The sequence below is a fragment of the Lissotriton helveticus genome, chromosome 4_1 (genome assembly GCF_964261635.1).
Source record: "Lissotriton helveticus chromosome 4_1, aLisHel1.1, whole genome shotgun sequence".
Taxonomy (NCBI): domain Eukaryota; kingdom Metazoa; phylum Chordata; class Amphibia; order Caudata; family Salamandridae; genus Lissotriton; species Lissotriton helveticus.
The window spans coordinates 539,965,009-539,983,504 of record NC_136063.1 but is presented as its reverse complement, the minus strand read 5'-3'; the positions used below and the strand labels follow the sequence as shown (position 1 = coordinate 539,983,504).

The following is an 18,496-nucleotide window of genomic DNA, read 5'->3' as shown; positions in this document are numbered from 1 at the left end:
CTCTCCCCTAAGCACAACACAGCACATCAACATTGGTTGCTGAGCTGTGTTGCTATAATGTTTACTTATGCTGTTGTTTAGTATCAATTTGCTTAATCCTACAGCTTGATTTATTTCACACAGAATGGCTGCACTTCTGTTGAGCCCCATTTAGTCACAAATTCTACAGCTGATGCTGTGGCTCAGTACCTATTCACTCTGTTTATTATGCCCATACCACAAATGCTATCCTATATTTTTAATCAGCTTGTCTACTGTCCCTCAATTTATCCAGTTACACCATTTGCACTTTGACAGCCACCTAGTACTAACTTAAATTGGTTTGCAGAAAGGAGTTTGGTACCACTATATTCAATGTGGATCAACAGATTCCAAAGGTGTTGTAGGAATCAAACAATCTTTTCTGCTGTGCCTTGCTTCACGTGCCCCCATGCCTTCCTCTTTCCTTGATATAAGTCTGGAATTCCATTCTTGAACCTGAGTTAATTAAAGGCTTTCCAACAGATGATTCCAAATATTGACCTTTGAAAAGTTAGACTTGAAGGCAATGTGCTTGTTGGACTATGGCATGCTCAGAATGACCACAACTACTATGGGAAACAGAGCCTAAGAGGATAATTTTCTTTCCCTCCAACAATTTCTCTGCATATCATTAAGTTTCAAAGTGGTACCAGAACCTTGATTCACTGATGCATCTGTACAGGTTTTTGGACCATTGCTGCTAGAATTAACGTGATAGTAATAATTCATATGTTAATCCTCTACAATCCTCAATCATCTTTCTCCGCTTGTTTGAGCTAGTGTAAATAGCGCTTGTACTTCAGTCTTTCGATGGCTTTATTTAATTAACAGCATAGGGGATTCTCTTAAGGAATTGTTGAAATATTTGTTTTTTGTTTTTATTTGAAGAGTTTTATATAGCGCTAGCTAGACCCGGAGGTATCAGAGCGCTTTACATGAGGAATCGTAGCATTACAAGTTACAAATTACATCCGTTACCAGAGCATAGTGAAACATAGGCAAAACAACAATGTTACAGTAATTCGTCGAAGGGAGGGGGAGGAAGGTGACAGAGCGGGGAGACGGAGAGAACCGTGCCCAATGTCCGGCTGGGTAGGTGACGGCCGAGGTGGTGAGCCAGGGCAGATCTCCTCTATAGCTGTCTAGCAGCTCCACCGGGCATCAGCCATGTTGCTCAGGTCTCGGAGGTCAGGGAAAAACAAGGTTACAATCGTTACAGTTGCATAGTCAAACACAGAAGAAACAAGTCCCCAACAGAGGAATAGAGGGAATGTAGGGAAGGGCGGGAGTAACAGGGGGCTAAGAAGCAGTACAGTTCTGGCAGATTAGCAGTGGTAGAGAAATACCTTGTGGGGGCCCAGGAAGTAAGAGTAAATGGGCCCATAGCTCAGATGGGGTCACATAGTCATTAAGTCCAGTGTCAAGATTAAGCGTTAGGTCAACTGGGCAATAGGGGGGTACCGTGCAGCTTCACGTTCCATGCCTCTGTCTGTGGTATCTGTAGTCCAGAGCGAACCATCCATGCAATTGGGAGGTGTTTAGCAGGCTTCTGCACTATCGGGTCAGAAGTGCGTGGATGCTGAGTGTACAGTCACAAATTATGTGGAATGTCAGGTTTCCACTAGGCGGGCGACATCATATATGCAGGGAGATCAGAGTCAATGAAGATGCTTGTTATTGTACCCAGATAACAAATGGGCAGCTGGCAAATAAAGAGTTAAGTTTCTGGTATGAGTGAGGTAAAGCGTTACCTCCCCTAGACTGGTAATTAAGCAAGCGCTACTAGCGCAGTTGCCATTTTAGGGTCAGGCAGTGTTAAATGGTCGATCGCCCCGCCAATCATATTGGGCTATTGCAGGAAGGAAATAAAAGGGTACCTTGAATAGAAAATTGAGAGTCATTGAAAGGCCCTCTTTTTAGGGGAGCCGTCGCTTGGGAAGGCACCTCTTAACAAGCAGTAAGGCTATGCCTGGTCGGGAACTCCCGGCAGGAGCTCCTCACCAGTCGGCCATCTTGGGAAGTCCTTTCCAGTCAAATTGGCAATACCTGTTGGCTTTATTTTCTTTGCAAACTCCATCACTAGAACAATCAGTACACATCAAAGGATGTGTATGCTTTTTATGATGAGCCTGTGTTCCTTCCTAGATATGGAGATGGTTGCGTTATTGGTTGAGAGGTGGAGTCTCCATGTCTGTAGTAACTTTGGAGGATTGGGGCTGGTCAATTAGAAAGGGTTAATCAAGATGTTGTTTTCAGTCTCCCTTTAAAGGCAAGCAAGGAAGGTTGGTGTTGAGCTTCGGACGATATCTAGAGTCCTCTCAGGGGTGAGCTAGTACTTGGGAGGAGGCGTTAGACTGGGGGTGAGGATCTCATTAAGAACAGACTGGGCTCCCAATTCAAAGTCTGAGTATTAATAAAAACTCTAGCCTCCAAGCCAACCTCTCTCCTCATTTTACTCCGGGCAGACGAAGAAGCAGCAGGAGGGAACCCACGAGACCACAGGAGTTCAATCCCAGCTCACGCATCACGCCTCGACAATCATCAGATCTCGGAACGATCCTCATCATTTTTAGCTTATCTGTGATTCCAAGACCCGGGTGCAGGGACCATGTTGAAGTCAGGCACGCCGAGTGTATGAGTCACTTTGGTCTCGGTGTGGCGTCCATTTTAAGTTCAGGCTAACAGAATGAGAATAAGACACTCTTCCAATGCCCCCCAGATGCCTCATGCAGTCCCTAAAGAGTCTTGTTAAGCCTCTAAGTTCCCCTTTGGTGTCGCTGCAGCCACCCATAGCCTCGCGGTTACCTTCCCTGTTTGAGGTCCTAACGGCCGCCATGATGGGGTCAGGCATCGTCCCCCTTGTGCGTCCCGCAGCTTCTGTCGCACCTGTGGGAATCTTCACTGCTTCTTGTGTAGCTGTGTCCGACCGATCGGTAATTTAATTTTTTGGCCAGCATGGCAGGTCTTTCGGTTCACATTTGCTCAGAAAATGTGACCTCCTGTCGTTGAGGGCAATCTTGTGAATTCCGAAGAGCCTTCGGTGTCCCCAGCGAGAGATTTATCGGCGGGCACGCTTTCTGGTGTTCACTCTATTCCGGCTGCGGCCGCACCAGATGGCACCCTCATCCAGCGGCCCCCTCAGACTCCGTCTGCAATCTGCAAGGCTCACCCGTTAATTTATTGTGGCTTCAGGCGGGGACCAGGTCTCTCTCCTGGACTGGCGAGTCTGGCAGCTTCCGGATGCCGAATTTGGCCGTCAGTCATGTGTCGCTTTGACTCCCTCGGTATCGGTGTCGCTTTGAATCCCCAAGGACTGATGGTTCCTCGGGGCATCCCGGATCTGGCTTGGATGCATCAGATTTGCTCCGCATCTTCCTGCGGATGCTGAGCGCCTCGCGGCTTCAGTGTGGGAGGCAGAAGCGCGCGCTGGGTCACGCATTTTGGTGCTTAGGAAGCAGCATATGATTGCAGTCCTAGAGAATTGCAATTTGGCTGCTGGCAGCCTCAGTGCCTGTTTGTGTATCTCTTCTCCCAGGAAAGATGGGCAAGTGATCTTTCTTTTGAAATACTCCTTGACATGTTGAAACACAGTCTATTGCCCATTTGCATAATGATGACATGTGATCTATTACATTTGTCACACCCTTCTGTCCTCTTCAGCGGCCTGGATAGAGGTTCACTTATGTTAGGATACAACCATGCTCACAGTTCTCTAAATCAAGTCTAAAGTGTAAGCACTCAAAAAAACTGCACTTTAAATCACAAAATCCAAAGAAGACATTTGTTAGTGCATTACACATCATTCACTCTCTAAGCTAGCAGTGAGTGGCAAACTCATGTTATGTTATGTTATGTTACATACATTTGTATTGCGCACAGCAGCCCCAGCTAAGGGGCGTCCTGGCGCATGGCAGGTAATATGCAACACCTACAAGGAACACAACAGATAAAGAGACAAAGGGCTGGATTATTAAAACAGAAAGGTTTTTAAAGCTTTACGAAAAGCTAAAAGATCATCTAGTAACCGCAACTCTACAGGAAGAGAGTTCCAAAGCTCGGCTGCTCTGACCCGGAAGGATCGGCCACCAACCCGACACAACCTGTATCGAGGGATCACAGTAAGTGCTTGGCCCAAAGATCTCCAGGACCGGGTAGGCACATACCAGGACAGAAGGTCCACCAGAATTTGAGGACCCCCTCCCCTCAAAATCTTGAACGCCAAACACAGCACTTTAAACTGGATTCTTGCCCTGATAGGCAGCCAATGCAGTGATCTCAATGTGCCGGAGACGGAACTAGATCGGGGTAAGCCAACAATGGCTCTCGCCGCGGCGTTCTGAACGCGTTGGAGGCGGGTAACCTCAGCCAGATTGGACCCTACCAGGAGAGAGCTTGCATAGTCCAGGCGAGATAACACAGTAGCCTGGACTATCAGCTGCCTGGTACTATGGTCAAAGAACTTCAGGATGGGACGCAGCGACCGTAAGATGCCAAAGCAACAGGCCGCGGTTTTCTTCGAATGGCCCACAAAACTGAGAGCAGGATCCATCCATACTCCCAAGTTCTTTAATTCAGTGACCGGAAGGGGGGCCGGCCCCAGCTCAGCAGGCCACCACCTGTCCCCCCATAGTTCCGCCCTCCTGCCGACGATCATGATCTCCATTTTCTTAGCGTTGAGCTGGAGACAGTTGTTCTTCATCCAGCTCGCCACCGCCCTAAGTCCACTCTGAAACCTGGGGGCATCCCGGTCCGCATCCCCGCTGATCGTAACCGCTAGCTGAGTGTCGTCGGCATATGAGACCATGGTCATGTCCCATTGCTTGACGACCTCAGCCAGCGGTCTCACGTATAGGTTGAACAACGTGGGACTCAGCGAGGAGCCTTGCGGTACCCCCTGTTTCAAAGGATGGAATTGGGACTGGAACGGTGGCACGGCAACGCTAAAGAAACGGTCGTCAAGGAAGGACCGGAACCACTGGAGGGCAGGGCCGCCCAGCCCAATCTCCTCCAGGCGATGCAACAGGATGGGATGAGAGACAGTATCAAACGCGGCGCTCAGATCTAATAAAACGAGCGCCGCTGTCTGCCCCACGTCCATCACCGTGCGAAGATGTTCAGCCATGGAGAGAAGGGCGGTCTCCGTGCTGTGACCAGCACGGAACCCGTTCTGGGTGGGATCCAAGATATTAGCATGGATGAGGTGGGCCGAAAGAACTTTGTTGACATGGGCCTCCAACACTTTGGTCGGCCAAGGGAGCAGGGAAATAGGCCGATAGTTTTCAGGTTTATCTGGGTCCAGGGAAGGTTTCTTTAAGATGGGAGAAACCACCGCCCGCTTCCAGCTAGCGGGTACCGTGCCGGACTCCAGCGAGATGTTAATCAAGGAGTGTACCACGGCCCGTCCCACGAACGACTGATCTCTAAAAAGAGTCGAACTGAGCGGATCAGCGGGGGACCCCGATTTAACCTGCTGCGCCAGGAGGTCAAACCCTTCAGATGTCAACGGGGGCAGCACGTGCAAAACGGTATCTCCATAGATGTTAATCGGAGACTCAACTGGAGGCCCTGTAGAGGGGAACGTCTTATAGATGTTTTGGACCTTTTCCAGAAAAAACAGAGCAAGGGCCTCACAGTGAGTGGCGGAGCCAGTCGTCGGGGCACAGGCTCGTTTTGCTGTAAGATCCTTCATCAGTTTGAAGATGGTTTTAGAGGGGTTGGAGCTGTTGCCAACTTCAGCAGTATAATAGGCTGCCCTATCATGTGTCCCGTATAGCCAAGATTGGATCCACTTCCATCCTAGCACTAGAGAGAAAAATTGATCAAAAGAAGTGTAGGTCATAGAACATTGTTCCTATTTCTAAGGGTTGCCCCAGACAAAATAAAGGTGAAACAGCATGTTGGTCCTGTGCCTCCTTTTTAAGTATTACTCTAAGTGGAAACATTTTAAATATGGGCATGGATAGGAGTGTTAATAGGTCTGATATACTCCCAAATTCGCTCTACTGCTTCCAATTCATCTAGAAGTCCTTTGATGCATGTCATTAGCCAAATGGCCACTGTAATCTATGTTAGGTACATTGGCTGGCAATTCATTATGTGGGTAATATTACAACACTTTTTTCTTTGTCTTTTGCTTTGAAAGTTGCTCAGTGCAAACTGCCCCTCTCCCCAAAGGTTTTAATAAAAATAGGGTTGCTGTGATCCTCACTGAGCTACTGATGATATAATACTAGCTGAACAAAAGCAGACCACAATGCCTTATTTGTTCTACCTTATTTAGCGATTCCTTTCTACTGTAGTAGTGACTCATAGGAGTGCAAACATTTGCTGCTGCGTGCAGTTCCTAATGGTGTACCCTTCCACACACATGCAGAATTGGGGAGCAAAGCTGCATAAAAACCCATAGAACAATATGCCTCTAAGTGTGTCAAAGGCATGACTTCCATTTAATGCATTTTAACCTCTGTGATCTTTGCCATTTCGAAAGAGTTGTTAGTGTGGCCTGTCCATGACTTCCTGCAAGGACTGACTGATAACATTTCCCTCTGCTGAAAGATTGCTTTTTTATGTTGCCCCCTGATTGTGTTTCATAAATGATCAAGGCATTCTCTTCACAGCCTGTTGTGAAACGTGTGGGTGTACCAGTCCTCAAATAGGATGTCCAATAAATGAAGTGCCTTACTCCCTTTTTGCTCCCATTTTGACTACTAGATGCTGTTTTTTTCACTCTGATTGTGCCTTGGACTCTGCTAACCAGACCCAGGGCCTGTAGTCTGATTAAAAGTGCATAGTAGTTAGTTATAATTACAATTGGTACTGCACTTCTGCGGTGCCTCTTGGCATTTTTAGGCCAGTCCTGCCTTCTAAGCTGCTTTCGAATTTAAATAATATGCAAATTCGACTTTGGAATTAAAGGTACTTCCAAAGTTTCAAACTAGCTTATTTTTACTTTTAAGTCACCCCTAAGGTCTTCCTATGTGCCCCTGGGGTAGAGTGCCTTGTAGCTATAAGCAGGGACATTATAATATATAGGTGGAGGAAAACTGCCAATTTTGTTTTTCCCCTTTGTAGCACTATGGCTCTATAGGCTAACATGGGATTATTTTATTAAAGTATAACTATTGAAAGAAACATACTTCAAATTATCAAAATGATTGTTAGAATGAATTCAACAATTTGACACGGTTTGATTTATTATAACTATCACAGTTTTCAGCTACCCCCTGTCAGGTCCAGTGCGGGGTGCCCCAGGGTTCCTCTCTGTCCCCTTTATTATTTAATCTCTACATCTCTCCGCTTATCTTTGCTCTCCAGTAGCTGGAGGTCACGGTATATACCTATGCCGATGACCTCCAGCTCATCTTCAATCTGTCCTCTTCATCTGACTCTATTTCCAATTTTCAATCTATTTTATCTTTTACCAGGGACTGGATGAACTTCAACCACCTGAAGCTCAATCCCGATAAGACGGAACTTGTGCTTACGGGTGGTTGCTCCAGTCCCTGGAATTCTCTATTTTGGCCCCCTTCCTTTGGCTCTCCTCCTACCCCAGTTTCCTCTGTCAAAACTTTAGGCATCAAGCTCAATGACAAACTCACCATTCACTCCCAGATAGGTTCGGTGGTTTCTTCCTGTTTTCTCACTCTCCGTACTATTCGTTCTATTTCTCGCTTTTTTCTTTTCCTGCACTCAAACTGATTATGTCCGCACTGGTCCTGTCCCGCCTGGACTATGGGAATGCCCTGTTCAACGGTATCCCTCAGTACAGCATGCGCAAGCTACAACTGGTTCAGAACCAGGCGGCTCGCCTTGCCTTCGGTCTCCCTAAATTCCACCACACCTCTCCCCTATTGAAGACCCTCCACTGGCTTCCTGTCCGGGAACGCGCCTTGTTCAAACTAGGCTGTATGGCTTTTCAGGCCAGATCTGGTCTGGCTCCTATCTTCATATCTTCTGCCATCAAAACTTACATTCCCGGGAGAGACCTTCGCTCCTCTTCCCAACATCTTTTAGTAGCCCCTTGTTACAGGAAAAAAAACAGGGCGGCTCTAAATTTTCCACCCTCGCCCCTGTGTTTTGGAATTCCCTTCCCCTTCACCTCAGATCCCTCACCCAGTATTCCATCTTCCGTAAATCCCTTAAAACCTTTCTGTTCACCCAGGCCTTTCTGTCTTAAACCCTCTTTTTCCCTGCTTCAGTTTATGCCCGAGCGGTTGATCCCGACACTCAGGCTGTTTTGCCATTTTAGCGCCAAGAAACCGTCTAGGTGTATGTTGCGCTTTACAAATATTTTAAACTTAGAACTTATCACAGTAAAGAAGTTATAGAATTTTCTTTTCTGTAAGCCAAAATCTAGCCTTCCAGCTGCCCTCTCCTGATTGGTCAGCCTGTTCCAGGCTGAGCCAAGCTGTCTTTAATGAGGCGTGAAGCGGCCAGTTCGCACTGAAACTCTGCCGCTCTCCTGAAGAATCAGACTGGGCTGCCACAAGTTTGTCTCTATGCACATCAAGTATCACCGCTAGTGACCGCGAGGCTCCAGCCCTGGCACCTCTTTGCTCTCCTCAGACCACCACCAGCGACGCTCTCCTTCCCGCCAGCAAACTTATGTCTCGCGAATAGGACTCTTGGTACAATTCTTGAGAAAGGTAAAGTTCAGCTGGTGTTATCTGGTACTGTATCCGAAGCATATTCCATCGTGTTCAGCTTGAACTTTTAGATTTGACCTGGTCCAGTGTGACCAGATAGCCGTGGTTGGTGCTTTATGCTTTTAGGTGCTATACTTCAGTTTATTCTTAAAACGTGCATAGCTCCGGTTCCCTACATTGGATTCTTGTTGTTTTGGTGTAATTGTAAAAATAATAATGTTCTCTGTTTTTATAAATTGGTGTTGGGTTTTTATTGTGTCATGTATTTTACTTATTTACCTTTTTGATGATATTACATGCTTTACACACCTGTCTCCTGAGGTAAACCTGACTGCTCATCTGCCAAGCTACCAAGGATTGAGCAAGGATTAATTTATTGAGACTTGACTGGATCCTATTACTTATTGTGGTATTATTACTAGCTGAAGGTACCTACCTCAACCTACTAATAAGTTACCTTCCTACACATTCTAAGTGTGATCCCCTGAGATCATATTTCTCACAAGTCCTTACTTGTCCTTTCCAGCTATCTGGTATATATTAATTTTCTTAATGAAAATTTCAGTTACCAACAACTGGCCAGCAGCAGGAACTCTAACTTGACGGGTGTTACTTTTAGGTAAAGTGTTGATTAACAGTTCTAGATCAAGATGAAGCCGCTCCTCAGCCATTGGATGGCTATACCTAATGACCCTTTTTAACATCAGCTCAAATTAACAAATATATAAAAAAAAATGTCAGGTGGGAATACCAATGGGGACACCCTTTAAAGGGCCAACATGGGGTGCACACTGATGAAACGTTTGTCACACTTGACAGATATCGCCCAAAATGTACCCAGAACCCTTGATGCTGGAGGCACAGCCTATGAGCTCTGCAGCAGCAAGCCTTGATCCCTAAAACAGCTCTCCTATGTGCCTAAAGGTGCATTTAATTAGTCAAAACACAGTACAATCAATATTAAAACATTTGAGGATGGTACAACTTACAATGACATTGAACAATGCATGCAACGATTTACTGTCACCTATGTGTATGTGAATAAAGTGTTTAATGTTCAACTATATACAGTGTATGTATATTTATTCTTACTTTAACCTGGTTACAGCGTAACCTCAGAATCTAGAAATAAAATGTCATCCCCCTATTACCATCATAGTGATGTCCCAGCTTCAAGAAAAGTTCCAGCTTAAAGAAAGCTGAAACGTATTCCGAGGTCACTCTTTTCTGTATAAATAAAATATGGAGCTCCTGGTGGATCTGATTCTCTCTGGCAGCCGCCGTAGCAAATGTACAACATTGGTGATGCCACCTATTCCAACTTGGGCGCTACCCTTGAAGATATGCACTTTTTTCCAGCAGGCCCCAGTGCCTTCTGGGGACAAAATGTAGCCCAAAATGTTTTCCTTTTATGTGTCGCTTGCTTCAGCTTTTTCCGTTCCTTTTTTTTGTTTTCTAATCTACAAGTGCCCTAGAACCTCAGTGAATTAGGGTGTACCAAACTCACCTCAGTATCCAAAATCCCCTACCAGACTAGCAATCAGTGTCTCATTGGTTCTTCCATACCCCCAATGATTTAGACAACCCAGAACATGGACTTAGAACACCTCAGGTAACGTGGAACACATGAACACTCTTTCATTATACCAAGATATCAATCCAAAACGAGGAGTAAATGAAGACACGTGCAAGTTTGAAATATTTAGTTCTAATGCTGTGTTCTCAAGCGCAGTATCTTAGCTAATTCAAGCAAACATATTATAAGCAACAAGGTTATCAGCATAGTTACTAGTCCATGAAATACAAAGGGAGAAAGCATGTTAAAATGCTTAAGGGAAGAAGGCTATCTAAAGAAGGTCTCTTTAGGTTTTAGAAGGGCGGCCCCATACCTCTGATCTTAGCGGAAAGGAATCACATCATCTTTCACCAGCTCTCTGCATGCGAATATTCATCAAGTGTATGTGCATGCTCTGCGCAGAAGCTGATACACTAGCAAAACATATTATTCTGGTGTGAAGCAAAATATTCTACTAGGCTCAAAGCTCTAATAACAATATGTGCCGTGTGCAGAAGCAGCAGAAAGGTAAAATGGTGTTTAAACTTCTAATAAGCTCATCAAGGAGAGCAAATATGGCCCACTTGTCATTATATTTGCACTTAGGACCTTTTGATGCATATAAAAAGATAAATTAATCTTTTCTCAAGGTTGGGCCAATGAAGAGATGGTATTTATGTGCAGCTGTCCCTTACAGTATGAAGCCCTACATAAACACAATATACAGATACAAACATCCCCAATCTTCTGTGAAATGGGACTATTTTGTATCCCCTCATAGCGTGTGCCAATCTCAGCGGCTAATGACATTGCAGTTTTGATGCATCCTTTGCATAATGTTCTCTCTGCTTTCACCAGCAGAACCTCTGTATCCATTTGTGTTTAAAATTAGAATTTCCAGGATTGTATTTCAGCTCTAAACCTCTGATTTCATTTGCCTCACCATCCATAAGTGGATTCAGCAACACTAAACTACAACTCCATTGAGGAGCAGCTTGGAAAGTTAGAAAGGAAAAGCACAAATAATTAACGAGTGCATTGAGAAGCTTTCTGTATAAAAGCTCCCATGCAATGATAATATTTTGTAAAGGTAGGAACGCAGCACAGCCTTTGGTAAAGTATTAATCCCTGACAGCAGAGCGAGACACTGTTTTGTAATTTGTGTGACTGCTGATAGTTCAAGTAACGCTGAGAGATTTTCAATTATTTGCATGATTGCTTCTTTGACTTTCGCTTGAAAATTGCTTGAGCCAATGGAAATAGCACTTTTTAATGCATGTTTGATGCAGTGAATTGTTTTCTCTCTTTCCTCATGCACAGATCACTTCGAACCCTGGTGCAAGCAGCGATATCAATGTGAAGAAAATCGCCGGCCTTGGTGATGTGTGCGAGTCTATGAAGCAGCAGCTATTGGTGCTGGTAGAGTGGGCGAAATACATCCCTGCCTTTTGTGAGCTCCCGCTGGATGACCAGGTATATATCAGACGTACTAATAAAACCAGCTGCATCCTTGTAGTGACAGGATATACGGCATTCATAATACATTCCCGATTAGGCTGCATCTCCCAATGTATGGTGGAGGCTGAAAATCAAGTCTAAAATTATTATTGATCATGGAAGCAACCATCTTATTATCGGCCCTTTCTTGTATACCGCGGTGACAGGACATTTTTCGTGCACTCTGTTGTTTCAGAAAGTAGGGGTTGTACGTGCAGCATGTAAGTAATGTAAAACATAAGAGTGTACTCACATATGACGGTTGTTGGGTGTGGTGACGGAGGAGCGAAAAGGAGACACACAGGCATTGGCAGTGGGTCTGGTGTTGGCGCCCAAACGTTTGGTTTTGCCAATGTTTTGTGTTGTTTTTTTAATAGTTTCTGTAAAACTCTATTGCAATTTTTTTTGTTTCGTCAATCTTGTCCACTTTTGTTTCATAAAAAAAACACACATTGGGCCACTTGTCTCTTGCACTAAAACTGACTGCATTTTCGACGAAAGTGCACATTGTGCAAGAGCAGAATTCCATCTGTCCCAGTGTAGTTGGCTAATGGCTGAAGTGGACTGAACCATTGCCACAGGGTATATGCTGTAGTGGGTAAAAGAAGCATGTGAATGACGCAAAAACATACCAATGGATGAAGACGGCTTATTGGATGCCCCAATAAGTATATTATATATACATATAATTTTACAAATATTAAATCAAAAAGGTTCTTGGCTACTTCTAGACTTAATATAGAGCGAGAGAGTGATGGAAAGCAAGCCAGAAGGGATACAGAGAACAAGAGAAAGAACATGAATATTGACAGGTTGGGATATAAGTGGTACCCAGCTTTTTATCTTAGTGTATGTGACGAAAAAACAAAGGGTGGCTCAAGAGATACAGAACATAAAATTAATCATGACCTTCTAACCCCTCATTTATTTTCTTGACTAGTGCAGGTTTTTCCTAATGACGTGATGTTCATAAGAAAAGAGGGTTCAATAGCCTTATATCTTTCATAATTTTAGTTAATTTGTTGATTTCAGTGCTATTATGGATTAGCTGAAGGCCATGAAGATGGGTCTGTCATGCCACTATCTTGTAATTGATCACCAGCCATTCACCCACCCATAAAAATTGTACATACAAATAAAACATTGTAATCCAGGAAGGTACTTGTAAGTTTAAAAGTAAACATGTTGAACTGCAGTACTCTGAAAACATGAATGGAAAGTAGGAGTTGCTGTGGCATTGTACCAGTGAAAGTCTAAATGTTTGAAAATCAGTGACTGTGTCATTAAAGGGGGGATCCTGGTTTGTGGCACACCCACAGTCCCCTAAACGTACAGTATTCGATTGGATTTACACTCATGCGTGTCATTAGGGCCCAACCTAAGTGCTGGGGGGGTGCATTTGCAGTTGCTAACAGTGTAGCCAGGACAACATTGGTAGTGTATGTGCTTGGCATCACTAGCCTTTCTTTTGAAGTCACTCATAAAATCATTGGACGTTCCCATATGGCTTATGAGACCGTCTATGTAGTCCACCAAAGAGCTGCAACCCGAGTGCAGCTCATTGAGCATGCTCCTGTAGGACGAGTTCGCTCACGTGCATGCTTTATTGAAATAAAGAATATATACTGACAAAAATAGTTACTCTTTTTCAAAGGGCAATGCAACTATCCCAAAAAGGTAACACTCACTTTGCAATGTGCATCCACAGCGAGAGCAGATACTCATTTGTTGCTGAAGAATATGGGCCCAGTAATGCCACTATTATCCAGTTGCAGGGAAACAGCTCTGAGGGCCTTTAATGTGTTGTTTCGGTTCTGAGGTTCAATGCAACGGTATACAACCTTTACCACGCAACTTTTACAACGACCTACCATTACCACGCAACTTTTACAACGCAGGATCCATTACAACGCATACCATTACAACGCATGTATTTACAACGCAGGTACCTTTACAACGCATACCATTACAACGTAAGTATTGGTAAGTATATCATTTTATTAAAAATATTATAAGTTTGGGTTTTTGGGTAAAGGGGTATTTTTAGGGTTCAGGGTCAGTTTTGGGTTTTTGGGTAAAGGGGTATTTTTAGGGTTCAGGGTCAGTTTTGGGTTTTTGGGTAAAGGGGTATTTTTAGGGTTCAGGGTCAGTTTTGGGTTTTTGGGTAAAGGGGTATTTTTAGGGTTCAGGGTCAGTTTTCAGTTTTTGGGTAAAGGGGTATTTTTAGGGTTCAGGGTCAGTTTTCAGTTTTTGGGTAAAGGGGTATTTTTAGGGTTCAGGGTCAGTTTTCAGTTTTTGGGTAAAGGGGTATTTTTAGGGTTCAGGGTCAGTTTTGGGTTTTTGGGTAAAGGGGTATTTTTAGGGTTCAGGGTCAGTTTTCAGTTTTTGGGTAAAGGGGTATTTTTAGGGTTCAGGGTCAGTTTTCAGTTTTTGGGTAAAGGGGTATTTTTAGGGTTCAGGGTCAGTTTTCAGTTTTTGGGTAAAGGGGTATTTTTAGGGTTCAGGGTCAGTTTTCAGTTTTTGGGTAAAGGGGTATTTTTAGGGTTCAGGGTCAGTTTTCAGTTTTTGGGTAAAGGGGTATTTTTAGGGTTCAGGGTCAGTTTTCAGTTTTTGGGTAAAGGGGTATTTTTAGGGTTCAGGGTCAGTTTTCAGTTTTTGGGTAAAGGGGTATTTTTAGGGTTTAGGGTCAGTTTTCAGATTTTGGGTAAAGGGGTATTTTTAGGGTTCAGGGTCAGTTTTCAGTTTTTGGGTAAAGGGGTATTTTTAAGGTTCAGGGTCAGTTTTCAGTTTTTGGGTAAAGGGGTATTTTTAGGGTTCAGGGTCAGTTTTCAGTTTTTGGGTAAAGGGGTATTTTTAGGGTTCAGGGTCAGTTTTCCGTTTTTGGGTAAAGGGGTATTTTTAGGGTTCAGGGTCAGTTTTCAGTTTTTGGATAAAGGGGTATTTTTAGGGTTCATGGTTAGTTTTGGGTTTTTGGGGTACAGAGATATTTTTAGGGTTCAGGGTCAGTTTTGGGTTTTTGGGTAAAGGGGTATTTTTAGGGTTTAGGGTCAGTTTTGGGTTTTTGGGTAAAGGGGTACAGGGTAAAAATTAAATATAATTAAATTTAAATTACATTAAATTAAATTTATTAAATTAAATTAAATTACAATAATTAAATTAAATTAAATTAAATTAAATTACATTATATTAATTTTAATTAAATTACATTTAAAAAAATATTATATACTTACCAATACTTACGTTGTAATGGTATGCGTTGTAAAGGTACCTGCGTTGTAAATACATGCGTTGTAATGGTATGCGTTGTAATGGATCCTGCGTTGTAAAAAATGCGTGGTAATGGTAGGCGTGGTAAAAGTATGCGTTGTAACGTCATATATCCCAATGCAACAGCTACCTCCCAGTGTGCCTTGGACTGTGCCAGTAGTGATCCTTGTCTGAAGACTGAGATACTGTCACAAGCAAGCTTTAAGGATATTCCACCTCCATTCAACCTTGGTCCTCCACCTAATATGGACTGTCAGTTTTCCATCAGTGGAGCCCTCTTAGGGTCCTTTGTTATAATGCTACCTTTGACAGAGGGGGGCGTCAGAAAAAGGGCATTACACAACCCTCGCTAATTAGGGTGGATGGTAAAAATCTGGCAGTGAGGGACATAATACAACAAATAATGTGCTCTACACCAAGGGAAAAATACTCCCTGGGTGTGGGTGTCATTAGTTATTTGTTTTTCTGTAACAAACTTCCACTTTGGGAAACTTTTGAGAAGAAACACTTTGGTAAAGTTTGGCGAATGACTGTCAAAACCAATAGATTCTGTCCACCAAACCTTTTGTGTCTTGACAAGAATTGCTATGATGGTGGTTCCTATCATGGTGCAGAGATCATGAACGGTAATCTCAACATTTTGTGGGTGCTAGTTCATCAGTGTGGCAGACCTAATGTCCTTCACCAGCCACACGGATGGAGTACCTCCCATCAGGTCTGTCTGTAAGGCCCTCAACATCAAAATGGTTAGATGCAAAATGGAAGTGCTACTTAGCAACAGTCAGGCCATTCAATAAAGTCTGCACACCATAAGAAAAGAAACTATATTGAAACTACATAAGAAACTATATTGACTACAGTCAGCTTTATCATACTGAGGTCCCAGTTTCAGTTTTGATACTACTCACCCCAGATTGAACAATGATGGGGGGGAAATGCCAAGAGCACCCACCAAATGAAACTGGACATATGTACCCTCCCATAATGAACTAAAGCCCAAGATCCCCCCTATGAATGTCCGACCCCAGGGACTCAGGCTGCACCTAACAAAACAACGCTCTCCCTGCACGACATCATGACAGCCAAACAGGGGTACAAACAGCGCTGCAGAACCGAATAGACTCTTTTACAACAGAAGTTTCACTAAACTGTGCAAACTTATTTACTATGGGGGAAGAGTGCAAACGCTTAATACCCAAGTGCAGGAGGCCAGACTCGAAGATCAGGAAGGGCAATCAAGATGGAAAAACATCCGTATTCTGGGAATCCTGGAGAGGGCTTAGGGCTTGGCTACTGATTTATTCATGGAGGAGATGATTTGAGGGCATCTTCAGCCAAAGGGTCTCTCAAAGTTTTTCTCAGTTGAGAGGGCTCATCGTGTCCCGGGGGGTCGCCCCACCGAAACCCATCATAGCACGTCTCTTTAATTATAGATTGAGATGCCATATAACCTGCCTGTGTGCCTCCCCCCATGTTCTCTATGAAAATTCACAAGTAACCTTCTTCCCTGATTTCACCCTAAAAAGTCAAAGACTAAGATGCAGCCTCATGGCGAAGAAGAAGGCGCTCAGGGATAAAGGGGTGAAATACTCCATGCTCTTCCCGGCACAACTCTGCGTGGAGTCGGGGGGAGGGTTTTGTTCTTTGGCACGCCAGAGGAAGGATGGGACTGGCTAGAGGGCTGGAGGACTGGTGGTGGTGCAGGTGATGAGGCCCGTCATGGCAGATTTAAGAGGGCACCGTTGGGTCTAAACGATCACCTCACAGAGGATGCACGAACAGGTGATGTGCCATGAAATCACAGTCTTACATCTAAACGAGCTGATACCGAGGGCATATGGATAAGAGGAAAGTGTCTTCGTGGATCAGATTGATAATAATATTTTGAAGTAACTTTGGCCTGAGCGACTAACCCTCCGGGTGTCATGGTGGGATGAGAATAGATGTTACATAGTACTCCCTCAGCGGCCTGAGCAGGACTGGACGGCAACAAAGAACCACCATAGAATCGAGGATAATAGAAACTCCATATTAATCAAATACAGACTAATTGTAATGCTGTAGATGAGGTGGCGGAAGAGTTGAAGGGCATGCATATGTTCACTATGTTAAGTAAGTGGGGAAGGGTCGACGGGCTCTCTGCTGAGTTGGGGGGGGCGGGCATTTGGAGCCCCTTCTAGCAGGGCTGCAAGGTGGGGGTGGTAGAGGGAGGGGCAGGGAGGGGGTTGTTTCTGTTTTAGTTGCATGGTTTAGTATTTTCTTGTGTAATAAGAATTGAGCAGGTAGTGTTCTTAGACATAGCCAAGACACCGCAACCTACATTGTGAGGCAGAGAAAACAAGAGAGGAAAGAGGCTCTCTGAGACCCAGCCGTATCACTAATGAGAAAAACAGATTGACCGTCACATGATAGGACAGGCTGAAATGAAACTAATGTCCTGGCACGTATATGGGTTGGGAAGTAAAGTCAAGCGAGGCATAGTGCTCCAGTTTAGCAAGACACACTCCCCAGATGTGGTCCTCTAACAGGAGACCCATCCTATGGGAAATAGCTGTAAGGCTCTAAACCGTTGGGGTTACGAAAGGAAAGCACATGCAGGATACACATCAGGCTCAAGGGGCACTGGAGTCTTTCTCAATAAGGGACAACCCAGGCAGCATGCGAGCCCCATGTCCTGTTGCTGAGGCACCGCCCCTCTCCCTTCCTTTCTCCTCTAGCTTCTGGGTCATGATTTGAGTGCAGGACTGGCCACGGTGAGAGAGCTATGTGCAGCAGCACTGGGCTTAGCACACAGAGCAGAGTTGAATAGGTCTGGGGCAGCTGAAGCTGTTTGCTGTTTGTTGTTTGGGACGAAGAAAGACACAGAGTGAGCCGCAAGCCGCAAGTGGAGAACTGCGGGGTTGAGGAACGCGGTGAAGAGACACAAGTGTGTAGAGCAGAGCAAAATAGCTCGGGGTCAGCTGAAGTTGTTTGCTGATTGCGGGGACCGAGACGGAGAGAGATGTGGTGAGAGATGCGAGCCACAAGCTGAGGGCTGTGGAGTTGCTGGGTTTGTGAAACCGTGGTGCTGGGCTTAGCGTGCAGAGCAGTGGTGTCAGCTGCGGGTTACCTGAAGCCGCTTGCTGGGACTCCCGTGAGGCAGAGAGAGACACGGTGAGAGCCACGAGCCACAAAGCTGCAAGCTGTGAGCAGAGCTGGGCTTAACGACCAGGACAGGTTCTGAAGCTGTTTTCATTTACTTCAGTTCAGTTCAACGGCTTTATTTTCGATTGTTACATCATAAAAGCAGCACATGAAAAATGCAACATGGGTCCATATCGAAAAAATGTACATTCATTAAAAAACATTATAACAAATATGAGTTTAAAAATGGCCAAATTCCATAGCAAAAAAACAGGATCCCAATAAACTTTAAAAGAAATAACCATTTATCGATTGGTCATAGGATTAAAAATTGATCAATTAAACAGTAATTAATAGCCGTTTTGTCGTAATGGACCATGCCCATGAC

At 44.4% G+C, this 18,496-nt stretch overlaps 1 protein-coding gene across 5 annotated transcripts in view; it reads left to right on the top strand.

The window, feature by feature from the left end:
• HNF4G (hepatocyte nuclear factor 4 gamma) overlaps positions 1–18,496 on the top strand; it is a 543,810-nt gene that overhangs the window by 466,510 nt on the left and 58,804 nt on the right. For all 5 annotated transcript variants that reach the window (XR_013610522.1, XR_013610521.1, XM_078687129.1 and 2 more), the window contains one exon: positions 11,542–11,694. Coding sequence is in view for 3 of the 5 variants with exons in the window: in XM_078687129.1 (XP_078543255.1) it covers positions 11,542–11,694 (153 nt within the window). In the remaining 2 variants the exon portion in view is untranslated. The remainder of the gene's footprint in view (positions 1–11,541; positions 11,695–18,496) is intronic.